The 17,099-nt window shown below is 54.0% G+C and overlaps 1 protein-coding gene across 1 annotated transcript in view; it reads left to right on the forward strand.

Annotated features, from left to right (window-relative positions):
- The first annotated feature begins 606 nt into the window (after window positions 1-606).
- Window positions 607-17,099, forward strand: part of KCNN1 (potassium calcium-activated channel subfamily N member 1) — a 29,877-nt gene continuing 13,384 nt past the window's right edge. The window contains exons 1-3 of the mRNA XM_077842149.1: window positions 607-984; window positions 2,980-3,075; window positions 8,696-9,114. Coding sequence (XP_077698275.1) covers window positions 622-984; window positions 2,980-3,075; window positions 8,696-9,114 — 878 coding nt within the window. The 5' untranslated portion in view covers window positions 607-621. The remainder of the gene's footprint in view (window positions 985-2,979; window positions 3,076-8,695; window positions 9,115-17,099) is intronic.

The raw sequence follows: 17,099 nt of genomic DNA on the forward strand, positions 1-17,099 counted from the left end.
GGCCCTTGCAGCCCTCTCACCCAGCATGGTCCCTGCCTCTGGGCCTCCCCATCCATTTGCTAATGGAGCCTTTATCCTCACGCTTGGTTGCCATCCACAGCTCTGCATCTTGGTAATGTCAGGGGTCTCCCTGCCTTATGGGTGGGCGCCACGGCCTGCCTTCTCGCAGCTGCCAGGGAACGGGGTTCAAGAGCGGCCCAGGGGTGCAGTTTAGAGCCACACACCACTGTGTAGGTGGGCACCATGGGCCACCTCCCGATGCTTGCTCTTAGCAGTCATGGTCCGAGGTTTGAGAACAGCCCAGGCAGGGCCTGCACTCCCTTCTCTGTCCATGTGGTGCGTCTGTGATGCTAGATAAGTAACACTTGAGGGGCCATTTAGGGATACAGACTAATAGTTAGCTCAAATCCTGCTTTGTAGAATGGAGGCTGCAGGCCCCGGGGGACTCGGACTGAGAAGGGGACGAGCTCTCCCCTTCCCCCACTTGTCTCTCTGCCCCCGGGTTTGGGTCTCTCTAGCCCCTTCTCCGTCTCCTTCCAGGTAAATGCGGACTCCCAGGTTCTGAACCATGCTGGATCCAAGACAGTGTTCAGCGAGCCCAACCCCTTCACCGAGATAGCCATGAACAGCTGCAAGTACAATGGAGGCGTGGTCCGACCCCTGAGCAGCCTAAGCGCCTCCCAGCGCAACCTCCATGAACTGGCGGCCGAAACCCAGCCCCTGCAGACCCTCCACAGCTCGGGCCTGGAGGTGGTGGTCTCCAAAACCGAGCAGGCCAAGGATACAAGCTTGCAGGCGGATGAGGAGTCGGCGGCGCGCTCCCGGAACCAGAAGAAGAACCAGAACATTGGGTACCGGCTGGGCCACCGGCGGGCCCTCTTCGAGAAGCGCAAACGCCTGAGCGACTACGCCTTGATCTTCGGGATGTTCGGCATCGTGGTCATGGTGACGGAGACGGAGCTCTCCTGGGGAGTCTACACCAAGGTAGGGACCGCGGCCGGTCGTGAAGCCGAAAGGCCGGGGACTCGGGGGACAGACGTGCCTGGCTCAGAGAAGAGGCTGGCGCGAGCCCGGGGTACCGCATAAGTCCCCGTCCCGCCCTGTGGGAACCAGGCCTGTATGTCGCCCTTGGGAAGGAAAGGGTCCGGGAAGTCCCAGCCCTGGAGCGTAAGTGGAACTTTTATCTGGTACCTAGGTCTCACGCGGGCGGGGCCTCTGCCCAAGGTGGGCCCAGCAGGGGGCTGGAGGCCCTGTGAGTGCAGGACAGCTGTGTTCGTACAGCGCCTGGCACGCCAGGCATCCGAGTGCCACCGTAACACGCGTAAGGGATAAGGGAAGTGTGTGAGGGTGACAGAGAGAGCGGGCCTGCCAGCGTGTTTGAACGTCGGCTGGCTGTGGGGGTGTGCACACTGGGCGTGCCGGGGTGCGGGGTGGGTGCGTCTCGTCTGGGGAAAGGAGGGTGCGTCCCAGAGTCTGTGTATGTGTGCGTGCGATGGAGGGATACGTGCATGGACCCATCTGTGTGCGTGTGTACCTGTTCTCTGGGTGCATCGTGTGTGCGCCCCTCCCCATTCCTGTGTGTCTCTGTTTGCACCGGCCCGGCGATGGCTCTCCTCCCACAAGCTGCACTGAGGATTAATGGACCCTGCTCTTTGCTGCGACGTTTGATGCTGATGGGCGCTTTGTGCTGGCAGTGTGAACAGTCCTGGCTCAGCGAGATGCTTTATCATTCTTGCTCAGCTGGCTTCTCTCCAGGGCTGATGAATCATCCCCCGAACGGCAGGGGTGTGGGACCAGATAGAATCGTTCATGCAAACACCCGCCTGTCCCCTGCACGCTGCCATGCAGCTCACCTGTCCCGCGCGCCCCTTGTTGACTGCACATTGGGCACGTGGGGAGAGTTTCCCTGTGACTACAGAGCCCCAGATCTTGCCGCTACAGAAGCTGGCATGCACATCTGTCACTGGATAGCCAGCAGACCTCTGTGCAAGGCCCTGGGGATCAGAACAGGTCCCCGGGCTGCTAACGTCCATGTGGCAAATGCATCCCTGGATTGAACTGATCATGTGGCGTCTGCCCCCCTCAGCCACACTGGAGGCTGCCTCTGGGATCTCCAGAAAGGAAGCCTGTTCAAGGGCTAACGCTCAGGGTTGGATTCTGGAGAGCTGGGTTCCATTCCTGGCTCCGCCCCTGACCTCCTGGGTGACATTGGGCGTGTCTCAGCAGCTCTGTACCTCAGTTTCCCTGTCTGTGAAATAAATGTGGATCCTAATGCTGGAGCTGGGAGGCTTAGCGGATCATTGCTAACCATCAGTAGGGAGGGGCACAGGGTTAGTATTAACCCCTGCCTCAGGCTTCCCAGCCAACCTCTGGTGCCAGGGGGTACGTCCAGGCAGCAGCTGGGAGACGTGAACCCCAGCTCGGGTAGACATACGCTCACCAGCTCTGGTGGAGCTCGTGCGCTAAGAATAGCAACGTGGCCATGGTGGCATGAACTCATCGCCCAAGGACAACCCCCTCCAAGGTCCTAGGTACATAGCTGGGCAGCCAGCCTGAGCTGCTGCCCGCACCAGACCATGGCCACGCTGCTATTTGTAGCCTGCAAGCTTGATCAGGGCTACCCCGGGTGCGTCCGCGGCCCTGGGGATTCCACCTCTCAGCTGCTGTGGAGATTTGCCCCCAGAGGCCAGCAACCCAGCCTGGAGTTCAGTGCGAGTGGCTGATGGCCTGCCCAAGGGATAGGCTCTCTCCTGGAGTCGGGATCCCTGCTGCATGCCCGGTGGCGCCCCACCGTCATTGGCCCATGCAGAGACGGTGAGTCCCTCCCAACAGCTTGGTACGCGCCTTTCCATAAAGATCCGCGTGTGCCTATTGAACGGGCAGAGTCCAGAGCCTCCCTGCCACGGGCCGCGGTGTGACTAGCCTCAGGACCGAGGGGGAAACCATGCCTGATGCTGCTCCTCCCTGTCTCCCTTTTAGGAGTCTTCATATTCATTTGCACTGAAATGCCTTATCAGCCTTTCAACCATGATACTTCTGGGCCTCATCATCATGTACCATGCCAGAGAAATCCAGGTGAGCCGCACACCGCAACGCATGGCCCCTCCCCTATTTCATGGGGAGAGGGTGGAGTTTGTGCCATCACCAGGCACAGCTGATGGGAGTGTGAAATCAGACAGGAACGTTCCTCTGGGAATCCCATTGCATGTGCTCAAACCAAACCCTCCCCCTTCCTGAGACACGAAGCCGGTGGTCCTCGTGGGAACCTGAGTTTGTCCAAACTGTGGTTCTCAACCTTTCCAGATGACTGTCCCCCTTTCAGGAGTCTGATTTGTCTTGCATATCCCCAAGTTTCACCTCACTTAAAAATTACTTGCTTATCAAATCAGACGTGAAAATACACAAGTGTCACAGCACACTTCACTTTCTCATTTTTACCATATCGTTATAAATCAACTGGAATGTAAATATTGTACTTACATTTCAGTGTCATACTTGAGCCTGTTTTTCACTTTTGAGCCTTCTCTGAAGCCGGAGCCCCGGGCGGCAAGGCTGAAGCTTGTAATCTAGCTTCGCAGAGTGCCCTGTGGCATGAGGCCCCGGGCAACTGCCCTGCTTGCTACCCCCTAACACTGGCCCTGCACTTGTGACCCCCCCTAAACCCATCCCATGACCCCCCTGGGAGTTGCATCCCCCACATTGAGAAATACTGATCTAGATGAGTTGAGTGCCCTCTGGAAGACCGCTGTGTACCCCCAGGAGTATGCGTACCCCCGGTTGAGAACCACTGCAATACAGGGGTAATTGATTAGCTGTCCCAGCTGGGTGGGCATGTTGTAGCTTTCCTAGAGATGGCTCAGAGCTGCAAAATTCAGACCTAGATCCCAAGTTTTCAACCGTTTCCTGCCCTGCAAAGTTCAAAGGGGTTTGGAGAGGGGGTGGTTTGAGGCTGTCTCTGAGCCCTGCAACTGTGTCAGATCTAAGAGGAGCAGGAGCAGAACGGGCCAGAATTTTTCAGAAGAGCTGCGGGCCACATTTCCAAGGGCTCAGCACCTTCCGCTGGGCTCAGATTTTCACAAGAACTCGGCTCCCATTTAGGCCCCTGCATAAGGGTCAGATTTTCAAGTGGGGTCAGCAGGTTCCCATTGTGACATTTGCCGGCAAGTTTTCCCAAGTACCCAGCACCCAACGGGCTGGAAATCCGGCCTTGAGCTCTTTTAAAAGAATCTGGTGCCCACAGACCTAACCTGACCCAGCTCAGCTCCGTAGTAGATCCTAGTAGTTGGGAGACCTCCAAGGAACAAGTAGGTGCTGCAGGAAGCCGTGCTGGCCAGTCACTAGGTGGCACCGTTCCTCTGAGATAGTGCTGATCAACAGGTGAAATCCTCCCCAGTACAGGAGACCCATGTCCCTCTTAAGATCTGTTCTGAAGGCTTAAGAGGGACTCCACTAACATGTTTAGCACCTGCTACCCCCTCCTGCACATACACCGAGGAGGCGGCTTCCTGCTTGAGGTTGGCATGACAACATTCATTATAAAGGTGCAACATCACATCTTAAAAAATGTCCTTCCCTGTATGACAAATTAGCCGGTAAGTTATTAACGTTAAAACAAGCTGTATTTGCTTGTTACTATTAAATTATAAGCTGTATATGCCTGTCACCTTTTGTTCTTTATTTACTTGTTGCATTTCACTAGTCTGGGACAAGGAAAAGATCTCGTCAGTTTCCCGTTCTAGCAGGAAACCCTGGTGTGTGGGTTGCAGATACTGACAGTGTTGCCAGCTCTGGTGATTTTTATTGAGTCTTGCAATATGTGGTGTTTTTCCTTAAAGTACCAGGTGCTGGAGTCAGGTGATTACCTGAGAAGCTCAGCTTTTGTAAAAAGAGAACAACGCAAAATGCATTATTTTTTTAAAAAATCTCATGATTCTTTGCAATCTGATTCATGATGTTTGAAGGCTTTAGCACTGGTGCATTTCTTCTGTGATTTTTAGGGTGCCCGGGGCAAAATCTGAAATCTAGAACCCTCACCCTTCCAAAAAAATTCCTGCAGAGTGTCGGGGGATGGGGAATCTGAGAACAAGCTCCCACTGCACGTACCCCACAGCAGTGGCTAGGCTTATATCCTGCGGGGCTGAGCCCAGATCTCCGCCCCAGACATTGGGAGCTCCTACCCAGGGTCACAGCGCCACTTAGGTCTGGCCCAGCCCTCCCTCTGCCATGATGGGGGGACTGCCAGGCCAAGCCTGAATGGCACTACGATCCCACGCACCAGGTCGTTTGGGGGCCCTTTCAAACTGGGGACCCCTTTTGGCTGCTCCGGTACACGCGCCAGCTAGATGAACAGGAGCTCAGGTCCATCTACACAAGCTGCAATCCCACCCCATGCCCTCGCATGTCAGCGATTTACATGCTGCCCTGGGGTAGGTGACCACACAAGGTGCAGAGCCATGGAGAACCAGCCCCAGCAGAGCTCTGCGTAGACCCAGCGGGTTCCATCCACGCAGAACAGGTTGCAGAATTGGAGCTTGAATTGTACTTGATAACAGGATTTTCTAGCTGGGTTTTGAGAGGAAAACAAAAGTCTCCAGTGTTCAGAGATGGTACCTGGTGCCACAGAGAGATGAGTGGAAGGAGCAGATACAGCAAAAATCAGTTGTTTTTTATCCAGGGACTTTCTGACCCTGGCACCTGGTCCATTTGAAGGTCACCACAGCAACCTCTCTCCTATCTGTGCTGCCTCTGGTTTGCAATCTAGCCCCTTTGGGCCGTAAACTCTTCTCCTACTGTTAATGCCCACCATCTCAGCTACACCCTATGTGACTTTGATCATGTCCCCTTAAGGCAAAGCACCATCCATTCTACAATGGCTGAGCTCTGTGTCCCCAAGCAGCTGTTAGGAGAAGTCACAGCATTCACCCTGCAGCCGCAGCTTCGCCAGGAGAAAGTCGATAGTAATGCTTTAAGAGCTTAGGGAGCTGGATTTTAATGCCTTAATTGAAGGAAAGCGAGCTCTCCCATTCTGCACAGCAGGAAGAGAGAGGCCGGTCTCAGATGAGTCCTGCCATCTGGGACGCAGCTCTGTGGATTTGTACAGCTGCTATTTCCTCACCTGCTGTGTATTTAATTTCACTTTGCGGGGACTTTTCGCACGGCAACACAGGGAAATACCGATCAACCTAGGAAAATGTGGCTGAAAAATCCTAAACCTTGGCAAGAAGACTAAGTAGCACTTGAAATCTGCGGGCTGGCCAACCCCGAATGTTCAAACCTCATGAGTCCAGCTCCCCAAAATATTGAGACTGGCTTAAAATAACAATGCTGTGGGCTTGCCGCTCGTTTGCCTTTGGGGATTTCAGCCTTTGGGGTTTTGCTCTAGTCACATTTTCAAGGTTTTCTTTGCAATCACGAGGGCTAGAAATTGACTTGCTTTCTTTAAAAAATATAACCAGCAAGATTCTGACAAAATCACCAAATTCCGGAAGCCGGGACACCAGATATTGCGAAACTCATGCTCAAACCCTGAAAACTGGCCACACTGAATATCTTAGCTCATTGACTGCACACCAGCAAGATGTGCGGAGCACTGACAGCCAGAGCCCTGCCGCCTGGGGCTGAAGCACGTAACTTAGTTTCGCCGAGCCCTCCTGATTAGCAGAATTTTTGAAAATCCGATCCGGCCCCGATCCCAATTAGATCGGATAAACGGGGTTCCACTGGGGCCTGTACAGTCATTTACGCTTGTCCAGAGATCAAACCACGACCCCTCTGATCTGGTAGCATTTTACACAGCGGTAAGGGCCAGATTTACCCAGATATATGAGCAGCTAAAGATGCAGACAGGAGCTTAGGGGGATTTCCAGAGGCATGTAAGGGAGTGAGGTGCCTACCCTTTTAGGGGGATATTGTAAATTCCGGTGTCTGTTTCCCTGCAGAGTTAACCAGGCTCTGACTCCAGAGCTGCCTCTAACTTACACCCAAACCTCTCACCTGAGTTCCGTGGTACTTTAACCCTGGACTAGTTGGCTGGGCTGGGGGTACAGGCTACAGCCCGGCTGCTGCCCTCTGGTAACCCACCTCCTTTGCAGCAAGGACACAGGTTAAATCAGTCGAGTGCGGCACCTTCTTACAGTTCCCCTGTTCCCTGCTCCCAAATCTGGCCCCAGATGACGTCAGCAGGGGCAAAGCAATGGAGAATCAGGCCCGAGGGTATGTCCACGTTTGAGCTGGCAGGTGTAAACTCCAGCTCAGGCGGACATACCGGTGCTAGCTCTGAGTGAGCTTGTGCGCGAAAAGAGCAGTGTAGCCGTGGTGGCTTGAGCGGTGGGAGGGGCTCGCTGCCCTGAGTGCGATCCCGCCCGAGACGCTAGGAATGTACTCAGGGCGGCCTGCCTGTTTCATTGTAGTGGCCACGTGGCTGTTTTTAGTGCCTGAGGTTGTTCAGAGCTAGTGCAGGTCTGGCTGCTCCAGCTGCAGGGTAGGCGTGCCCCGAGTCCCTTTGGGAGGTTGTTTATCTGTAGTCGCGCTGAGACATGGTTACTGTCAGGAGCAAGTGAGAGCGATGGATGGACAAGCAGAGAGAGGGGCATGCGTAGGGGCCGGCCCCCCCGACTTGACAGACAAAGCCAGCAAGCTCTGTGCAGCCTGTGTGAGTGCGGAGGAAGTTGGAAAATCTCCACAGCAGGCCCTGGGACGAGCGCCTGCCAGCAAAGCTGGTGCAGAAGCAGATGTGCGAGCAGTGGCTTTGGGCTGGATGATGCGTACAGTCGTTACCCAGCCGAACAGCTCCAGGTGTTGCAGGTGGCACATGGGGAATCCATCTTTGGGCAGGGCTTCTGCCTGAGAGCCCTCCCACCCGGTTCCAGGGCCGAGTGGGCTCTGGAGAAGCCTGGCAGAGTCCCAGAAGAATAATGCAGGGCTAAATTGCTCAGAGATTTCCCATTAAAACTTTATTATTGGCTGCAATTATTGCCTTGAGCCACATGTGACCTGCCGCCGATGACAAGCAGAAGAAAAATATGCATTGCTCAATGGGCAATACGAACCCTCTATAAATCTATTGCATTTAGAGCAGGGTTTGTTCGGCTACCCGTCTCGCCCCTTCTGCCCTGCACATCTGGCCCTAGGGGCTTGAGGGGCAAACAGGAAGGTCCTTGTTTATTCCCAGTCCAGGCGGGTGTCACTAAAGGACTGGAAGCCTGCTCTCGTGGGCAGAGGGTGGCACCGAGCGGGGTGAGTTCAATTCCCACCTCTACAGTGACTTGTTGCCTGCCCAAGTGCGTCAGTTCCTAGGCCTTGCTTCCTGGCTCCCCTGTAAACGGGGGATAACAAACCTTCCTTCAGCTGCCTGCTCTATTCCGGGCGTTAGCTCTGCAGGGCAGGAATTGTTCCTGGGCAGACGCTGAACTCAGCTGGGGCTAACAACTTACTCCTTGGCTAGAGCCTCTTGCCACTGCTTGTATTGGAGCCTGGGGAACCCCACCTGAGCCCCGGGCCCCTTGTGCCAGCCGCTGCAGAGCCTACAGTGTGAGCGGGGAAGGGGCTTGGCCAAGGTCAGCCAGCAGGGCTGGGCATAGAGCCCACCGGCGCTACACCACACCGCCTGCCTGCTCCTTGTTAGCCGCTGCTGGGCCTTTCGACCCACCCTAAAGCAACCCCCTACCTCTAACCCCCCTCCCCTCTCCCTGCCCAGCTCTTCATGGTGGACAACGGGGCAGACGACTGGAGAATAGCCATGACCTACAAGCGGATCTTTTTCATCAGCCTGGAGCTGATTGTGTGCGCCATCCACCCCATTCCGGGCCAGTATCTCTTCACCTGGACAGCCCGGCTGGCCTTCACCTACACCACCTCGGTGGCCGACGCCGATGTGGACATCATCCTCTCCATCCCCATGTTCCTGAGGCTCTACCTGATCGGGCGCGTCATGCTGCTCCACAGCAAGCTCTTCACCGACGCCTCCTCCCGCAGCATCGGCGCCCTCAACAAGATCAACTTCAACACCCGCTTCATCATGAAGACCCTCATGACCATCTGCCCCGGCACCGTGCTGCTGGTCTTCAGCATCTCCTCCTGGATCATTGCCGCCTGGACGGTCCGCGTGTGTGAGAGGTAAGGGCTCCTCCTCGGGCGGAGGGTGGGGCGGGCTCTGCACAAGGGCCACTGAGATGCATGCCTCCCGTGCAGCTGGAGACACGCCGGGCTCCCTTAAATAGACCAGAGCTAGGGACCCCTGCAGATGTGATCCCCCCACCAGGAGAGGGAAAGGGCCCTTTGGTTGGCTGCTGCCGGCTTCAGCTGTATGTAACACGGGTCACCAGCAGGGAGTGAACCCACAGCCTCTGGATGGGAAAGCAACCTCCTGCCTGAACGAAAGCCCCACTGACTGGTAGGCCGCTGGGCACGGTCTGGTCATTGGAGGCTGACAGCCCCACGCTGTTCCACTCAAGGAGGAACCACAATAACCCACCTCGGTCATCTCAGGCACACCCGTGGGCCACAGCCTCAGCCAGTGAAATCAACGGAGCTGGGATCCTAGAGGCCAAGGCCAGGTTGATGTACACCCGCTGGGCTCTGATCCCATTGATTCCAGCAGAGCTGGGCCGATGGATACCAGCTGGGCATCTGGCCCTTTGCCTCCTCTTTAGCTTGGGCGGATCCCGTCAAACAGGGAGCGCGTCCCGAGCTCTGGCATTTAAGGGAGCGAGCGCCGTGTGACTGACACATGCCCCTTCAGCTGCACCCGAGCCTGCGGAGCAGTCGGAAGGGACCCGAACGGTGTGCGTGGGGGTGTGCGTGTGCGCTCTCCGCTCTCCTCTCCTCTCCTCTCCTCTCCTCTCCTGTCTGCCCCTTCTCCTCTGCACCGGGACTGCTCATTAATCTGCTCTTGTTTTCCCTCTCTAATTGCTATGCTGCTCATAGGGACAAACTGTGAGTCTTCCTTCCTAGAAACCAATAGCCCCAATCCTGCACGGGGAGCTGCCTCCTACTTCCGAGCCTTGCGCCTGCCAAGAATTTAAGATTAGCTGCAGCTGGTGGGGTGGGAGGAGGCGGGGGTGGGGATCCAGTTCGTAGCAAAGGGGCCGTGAACCTTGAAAGCAGGCTGGAGCCATTTCACTTGGAACCTCTGCATTTCACTGTGACGGGGCAGTTGCCTCCGACATTCTGCCCTCCCCCCCCAGTCCATTCCAGGTGTGCCCAGGAATCCAGCGCCACTTCTTCCCTTGACCTTCTCCCTTGGGAAGAGCTCGCCACAGGAGGGTGTTTCCAGGTGTGGATTCCTCATGCTTTGCCGAAGGCTCCCATCCCATCCCTGCGGACCTCAGGCCAGGAGCTGGGCTGCTAACCCTTTAGTGGCAGGAGGCAGCTTTCCTTGGCATGGCCAGGTGCTCTGGAGGGAGGAGACCCCCTCCTCTGCAGGTGGTCTCACCTCGGCATTCATTATCGCAGACCTCCACCGCCAACAGATTGACCCTTCAGTGCATCAGAGTCCCCGGCCTTGGGGTGGGGGGATGTTTCATTGCAGGCCCTATAGAGCCGTACCCCTAGCATCAGAACTGCAGCGTCTTCTCAGGGCCAAGATCTGCCTTCTGGCTCAGATGGAGCCAAACTCCAGGCACCAGGGCTCTAAGCGCCGGGGCTGGGCAGCCAGTTCTCATAAGAGCCAGCCACAGGGGAAGCGGACGTATTGCCCAGCTCCCCTCCGTGGGGCTAGCCCCTCTCTGTGGCCTGATCTACAGTTAAAACATCGCTCAGGGGTGTGAAAAATGGCATCCCCCTGAGTGCTGGAGCGGCGCTGACCTCGCCCCGGTGTAGATGTGGCTGGGTCAGTGGACGGATGTTTCTGTTGAATTCACTAGCGCCACCTGGGGAGATGGAGATCCTGCCGCAATGGAAAACCCCTTCTGTCGCTGGAGCGCACGTCTGCGCTAGGGGGTAGCCCTGTGTCCAATGGCCCACACCCCCTTCCGATGCGGGAGTCACTGCAATATATGCAACAGGACCACAGACTCCTGCACCTTCTGCACTCTGGGGACGGGCAGGCACAAACACAGGGCCTTCTCCAGGGAAGCAAATGCCGTTCCGGACCTTCCGAGGCTGGTATTTCCTTTGTTTCTTGGTTGCTGCGTTTGGTTCCAGCCCTGACTGCAAAAATCCAGATGACACCCAGCGTGGAGAATCCATGACTACACAACAATCCTGTTCCTTTCTCTAGTGCCTTCCACCGGGGGAGCTCAACGTGCTTTCCAGACTCCTCAAAAGCTCTCCCTGGGAAACAGGTGGCGCGCATCATCCCCATTGTACAGATTGGGAAACTGAGGCACAGAATGAGGCGGTGACACGCCTGAGACCACACAGGGAGTCAGTGGCAGTGCCAGGAATAGAGCCCAGAAGTTCTCGGTGCCAGTCTGCACCAGTCTCTCCGTTGAGCTGCATTTCACTGCTGTGGCAGATGTGACGAGTTGTCAGAGCTCAGCTGCCAGGATGACATTTTTCTCTGAGAAAAGTGAGAGAACCCTGGGTCAGCACTGAGGCCAGGGACCACACGACCCACAGACTGAACTCACTTCTCGCCCCATGGAGGTGAGGCCAATTACCAGCATGGTGTAGCTTAGGGGAGTCCTGCCCTCCAGTCCCCCACGCTGTGCCAGCTTGCCGAGGGACCCCGGCCCTGAAGGATGCCAGTCTGGCCCCTCTCACCAGCCGCTCAGTTGGATTTAAAATGCTTTTTGCAGGATAAAATTAAAAAACAATGAGAGGGCCGGTGCGAGGCGTCAGGGAGACGGCACAGAGACCGCAGGGTAGGGTGGGGTCAGCACGGGCGCTGCCATCAGCCGCTGCAGCTGTGCTCGTGGCGGAGGCTATTAGCCTGGTGTCATTTCTCAGTGAGGAACAGCAGCAGTGGGATGTGAGCACCACTTGGGCCTTACGCAAGCACTAGAGAGACTGGAGCTATGTGACCTTTTCCCCGTCGAGCCCCGCTCGGAGGCTGCTCAAGGTCCAGTTCCACCATGTCAGAGCAGTCGTGTCCCGCTCCCCTGCGCACCCCCACCCCGGCCCTGCTTGTCGGCTGTCTCTCTTGTAACGTTGTGTGACGTTACCTTGGGCTGCACCAGGGTGCCAAAGGGAAACGTCACTGCAGCTGAATTTAGTGCATTGCATCTAGGATGCAGTCGGCTTTTCAGTGAGTGAGCAGGGCAGCAGCACGGTCTAGCAGTTAGAGCAGGGGCGTGGGAGCCAGGACTGCTGGATTCTATTTTCAGCTCTGCCCCTGGCTTGCCATGTGACCCTGAGGGCAAGTCACTTCCTCGCTCGCTCTCTGCCTCAGTTTCTCCAATCTGAAAAACAAGGAGGATACAAATATTTACCTCTCCCATGGGAATGTTTTAAGATGTGTAAACGTGGAAGGTCCTATCGGGAAAAAAAGACCTTTTAGTAGTAGTCGAGCAAGGACACTGTCCCTTTAAGGCTCCATGCACACTTATGGTGCTATGTAAATAGTCAATTACTCCACCACCCCTTGCTTGGTTATCAGGCACCAAAATATAATAGAGCATTGATCCTACTGACAGATTCCTAACTTTCCCCTCGCTCACACCAATAGTGATTGAATCTGAAGATCACCAATACCTCCTGCCTAGCTCCTCACGTCCAGGCTAGATATTAGAGTGATGGGCTCCAGAGAAATGTCCAGGAATAATTAGAGCTGAGGAAATAGTGAAAAAAAATTCTTACTCAGATTCCAAAGCAAATTTTGAGCTATGCCCTTTTGGTGTTTGCCTTTCACGAAGGTCTGAGCTCTTTGGCTTTACTAGCACGGATCCTCGTGAAAAGGAACATTAGGGTGGAATAGTAGCCGAATGAATTCCCAATGAGGGGCTCAGTCCACCATTAATCTGTCTCTTGTGCAGTCCCTTACCCTAGGGCAGTGGTTTTCACCCTGTGGTCTGTGGACCCCTGGGGGTCTGCAGACTATGTCTAAGCTTTCCAAAGGGGTCTGCCCCTCCATTCAAAAAGTTTTAGGGGGTCTGCCGCAAATGAAAGAAGGTGGAAAATTACTGCCCTAGGGCAAAGGAGGGTGTACAAGGCTCCCAATACAAGGTGGTAACATTCTGCACTGGTGCACAATTCATTGAACAATTAGCTGGAGATCTGTCAATGCGGGAAGTGTAGGTCAGTGACACAAGCTGTCCAATCACAGACCAGAGAAGATACCAGGTGACTTTCTGAAGCATTCTTCCTGATCCACAGATGAATTTACGAACAACGGACACGGGTCGGAATCTCACGCTTTCCCATTGAGTCATAAATGGAAGGGAAGCAAAAAAAAAAAAGGGTAAAATTTGTTGCATAAATGATGCATTCCAAATCATTCACACGGTGCCAATTTATTACATGGCGCTCAAGCAATCGTGCTCTGGTTCACAGGCTGTGGCTGTGGCTTCCATACAGCAAAATGAGTCAAGCACAGGTGGTTCCATTTCTTACTATGTGGATGCAGCAATAAAACCTGGAAAAGAATCAAGACAATCAACAGCAGCTGGAAAGGAAACGCTCACTCCTCGTTATTTATAGAATGAATGAGGATTTGGCTAAAATGTCTCCAAAGGCCTTTCTCTCTGCTCAGCTGCTCAGCATTTCTCCATCTTTAGCAGTGCAAGTCAAATGCTCTAAAAGAGTCCCAGGAGCAATCCCTGCAATCAAGAGGGAAATGAGGGCTAGAGAGAAGGCGAAAGGCAGAGATGGAGGAAGACTCTGCATTAGGGCCAGGTTTTCACATGCTGTGCACGGTGCAAGGGGCCCCTTAGAAACCGACTCAATCACATTCAAACCAAGTCAGTGAGCTGGCACTTCTGGACTCCTTTGTCCTGCAAGGGTGACCTTTGTCTCTGGGTAGAGGCTCAACATGAGGCCTGGGCACTACTTAAGTCCCACTTATGCCAAGGGGTGTAAGCGGGACTTACGTGGTACCTAGGCTTTGGCCAGATCCCCGCCAGGCCTGAATTTTTCCCCAGAGCAAACGCTGCCATGTAATGCCTTCTCATCATGGCTGCTTCCTCCTGCAGCTGTCTCTAGCGGGAGTCAGCTCAGGAATGATTCTTTTTAAAGAATGTAAGGTCTTACCTTAGCCCCACTCCACCGCCGCCAAGTTAGCCCGCCAGGGAGAGAGGGGATGGGGTGGGGATGGGGGTGAAATTAACAGCTCAGTGCCTTCATTCCAGCTGCTCCTGCACCCGTTCATCGATCCAGGCATCTACAGGAGACCCACCTGTTACCCCAAGATTTTTTTTTACCCATAATGCTTCACCACATCATCTCCTTTCTGCCAACAGATGAGCAGTATTTTTCCCATAGTGCTTTGCTGCTGCAGTTCCCTTCCCCACTGAGGTTCCAAGCCAAACTTTCAAAGGTTCACCCCACCCTTTCTGCAAAACTCCCTTCTGAGTGCGAATGCATGAGACTGGGGGGGCGGCAGGGGCTGGGAAGGCCGGGGCATGTCTGACTGTAGGGATCTGAATGGGGCAGGGGGGTCAGTCTGAGGAACGCAGCAATCCTAAATTCCAAGTCTCCTATTGCTTGAATCTAATTTCTGACTGGTCTGGGGCTCTCTCTTTCTCTCTCTCTCTTTCTTTTCCCTTTATTTTTGTTTTGAGTTTTACATTCTCTTCTCTTCTTTCCTTTTTCCCTCCCCTGCATGCCTCTGGAGCCGTGCTGCAGAATTTTGATGAGTCTGGCAAGATCTGCAACACTGCTCAGCGCCGGTTATTTTGGGTTGGGTTTTTACTACCCCTAACCAGCCTCTTTTTCCCTTGGGAGCCCTGTTTTGTTTTGTTTTTCATTTTCTGGGTTCACTTTTTTTCCCCGGTGAAATTTTGCACTCAGGGTTTCGAGGCCGGGCAGACATCTCAAACAGAAGCATTTGGTGTTAACTCATTAGATGCAGGTTTCAAAAGAACACCTCCCTTGGAATTGTGTCTCAGTGCTGAGATACAGTTGGGCGGGAGTGAGGCGGGTCAAGATGGGCAGGAGAGAGCCTTCAGAGCCCTGCTGAGGTGGAGAAAGCCACTCTCGCAGTCCCCAGTGCTATTCCTGGTCACTGGCTCCTCTGCACAAGGCTCAAGTAGCCAAAGATGGGAAGACGTTCATTTCACTAAGGCTGAAATTCAGCCTGGTGCAGAAGCCTGTGTGAGTCCCACGAACCACGTATGTCCCACTTATGCCCTTAAAAACAGGGCTTAAGTCATGTCTAAGTCTAAATGCTGGCTCTCTGCACAGGAGCGAATTTCACCCCACTGTCCATTCCCACCCCCACAGCCTCCCACTCCAATCCCAGCTTTGACAAAGATGATTGCGACCCAAAGACATCAGCCCCAGCAAAAATGACTCGTGGAAGTCAGTTGAGGACTAGTGGGCCAAAGGCAACAGAAATCAGTGGGGGGAGGTTTTCTTGCACCTCCACTGCGGAGCTTTGACCTAGTGGCTCACAAAATGCTTTATATCTAGGTTGTTAGTTCGAACCCAAGCAAATCAGCCGTGGCTTGAAAGTAGCTATCCTCTCAGGGCTGGCTTGGTGGTCTTCGGAAACCAAGTGGGTGTCTCTTAGGTGTTGAAGTGAGAAGCCAAAGTTCAGAATCTTTGTCCAAACTTGAAAGTAGTTTCTGTTTTCTCCGCGTGGCTCTGAAATGTTTGGCTTTGCACTGCCTTTATGCTTCCTGCTGGGCGCAAAGAGCTCAAATCCCGCCAGGAATGGCCACTTCTGGTGACTTTTCCCTCCAGAAGCAAGAATCTCAGGAAATTATGTACAAGAGCGTGTTCTCCTGAGATCTCAGATACCCAGATACCATGGTGACAGGCATCCTGATTACAAACTTAGCTAGGTAGATCTACCCAATTCTGTAGCTTCAACTGGTTTGTGTGGATTGGCTGACTCAGTATCTGACCCTTTTGATTGGCTAGAGTTTGAGGACTCCTGGGTTCTATTCCCAGCTTTGCCATCAATTCACTCTTTGATTCGGGCTTCCCCACCTGTATGCCTCGGTTTCCCCACCTGTAAAACAGGGGATTTTGCACCTGCTGGGACTGTTGTGAGGTGAAATTAATTTCATGTGTTTTGAGATCCTCGGGAAAAGATACAAAAGGCAGAATTATTATTAATTGATCCCTCAAGGTCCTTTGGAGACTTAATTCTCACTGAACTTCACAGAGGGCACAGGTAATATGTGAAGTACTTTCCTTCACCTTCATACCACCTTTCAGATGTTTTGCTCTCCCCCCTCTGCAGATTTCTGTTGTCCCCGGTTCAGACCCATCCGCAAAATGTAACGGCTAAACCGCTAAGAGGTTGTATCAGGTGCGAGTTTCTCCCCCCTCTGCGAATGCTGGAATAGAATGTCCCCTGTGACAGAGGCATGTGGTTGGCCAGCTGTGTCATACATGTGCCTGGCATCTCACTTACATGCCACATCTGTGTTCTGCACACGTGTCAGGTTGATTTCTAACACACCCGGCTTCCCCCTCCCGCCCTCACACCTTGATGGATTGTTCCACTGTGCAATTGCTGTGTAGATCTCCTGTTCCCAACGTGATCCCCCACATGGTCATGAAAGCGGGGGGGTCTGTAAACCGATGCTCTAAGTTGCCATTTATCTTCATCCAATGAGTCAGCCACACCCGGGTGCTGCAGTGCGGGCTGGCCGAGTGAACACAGCTGGTCACTCTCTTTGCGTCAATGTTTGAGCGATAGCGTCTGTCAAGCTCACCAGCAAGGTAAAAGGGCAGGTTCCAGGAGTGGTTTTGGCCTAGCGATGTTAAATTGCAGAGAGACTGTTACCCTACAAACTAAGAGGGGAAAGAGGCCCTTCCCCATCTGCTGTGCTTATGGGGAAAATTCACCCCTATACACAAGGCTAAGGCCTTGATCTTAGCTGAGCAATTCGGAAATTGAGACCAAGGCCCCTTTATACCCGTTTGTGGGTCTAAAGGGGCCTTACAGTGGGCATAAATGTAGTTTAATTTACCACATAGTGTCAGGAAGAATAGAACAGAAAGGGACTGGATACAGTAACACTAGAAAGTACGGCGTGTTGTCAGAGAGC

This window comes from Eretmochelys imbricata, chromosome 25 (assembly GCF_965152235.1).
Source record: "Eretmochelys imbricata isolate rEreImb1 chromosome 25, rEreImb1.hap1, whole genome shotgun sequence".
In the NCBI taxonomy this organism is placed as follows: Eukaryota; Metazoa; Chordata; order Testudines; family Cheloniidae; genus Eretmochelys; species Eretmochelys imbricata.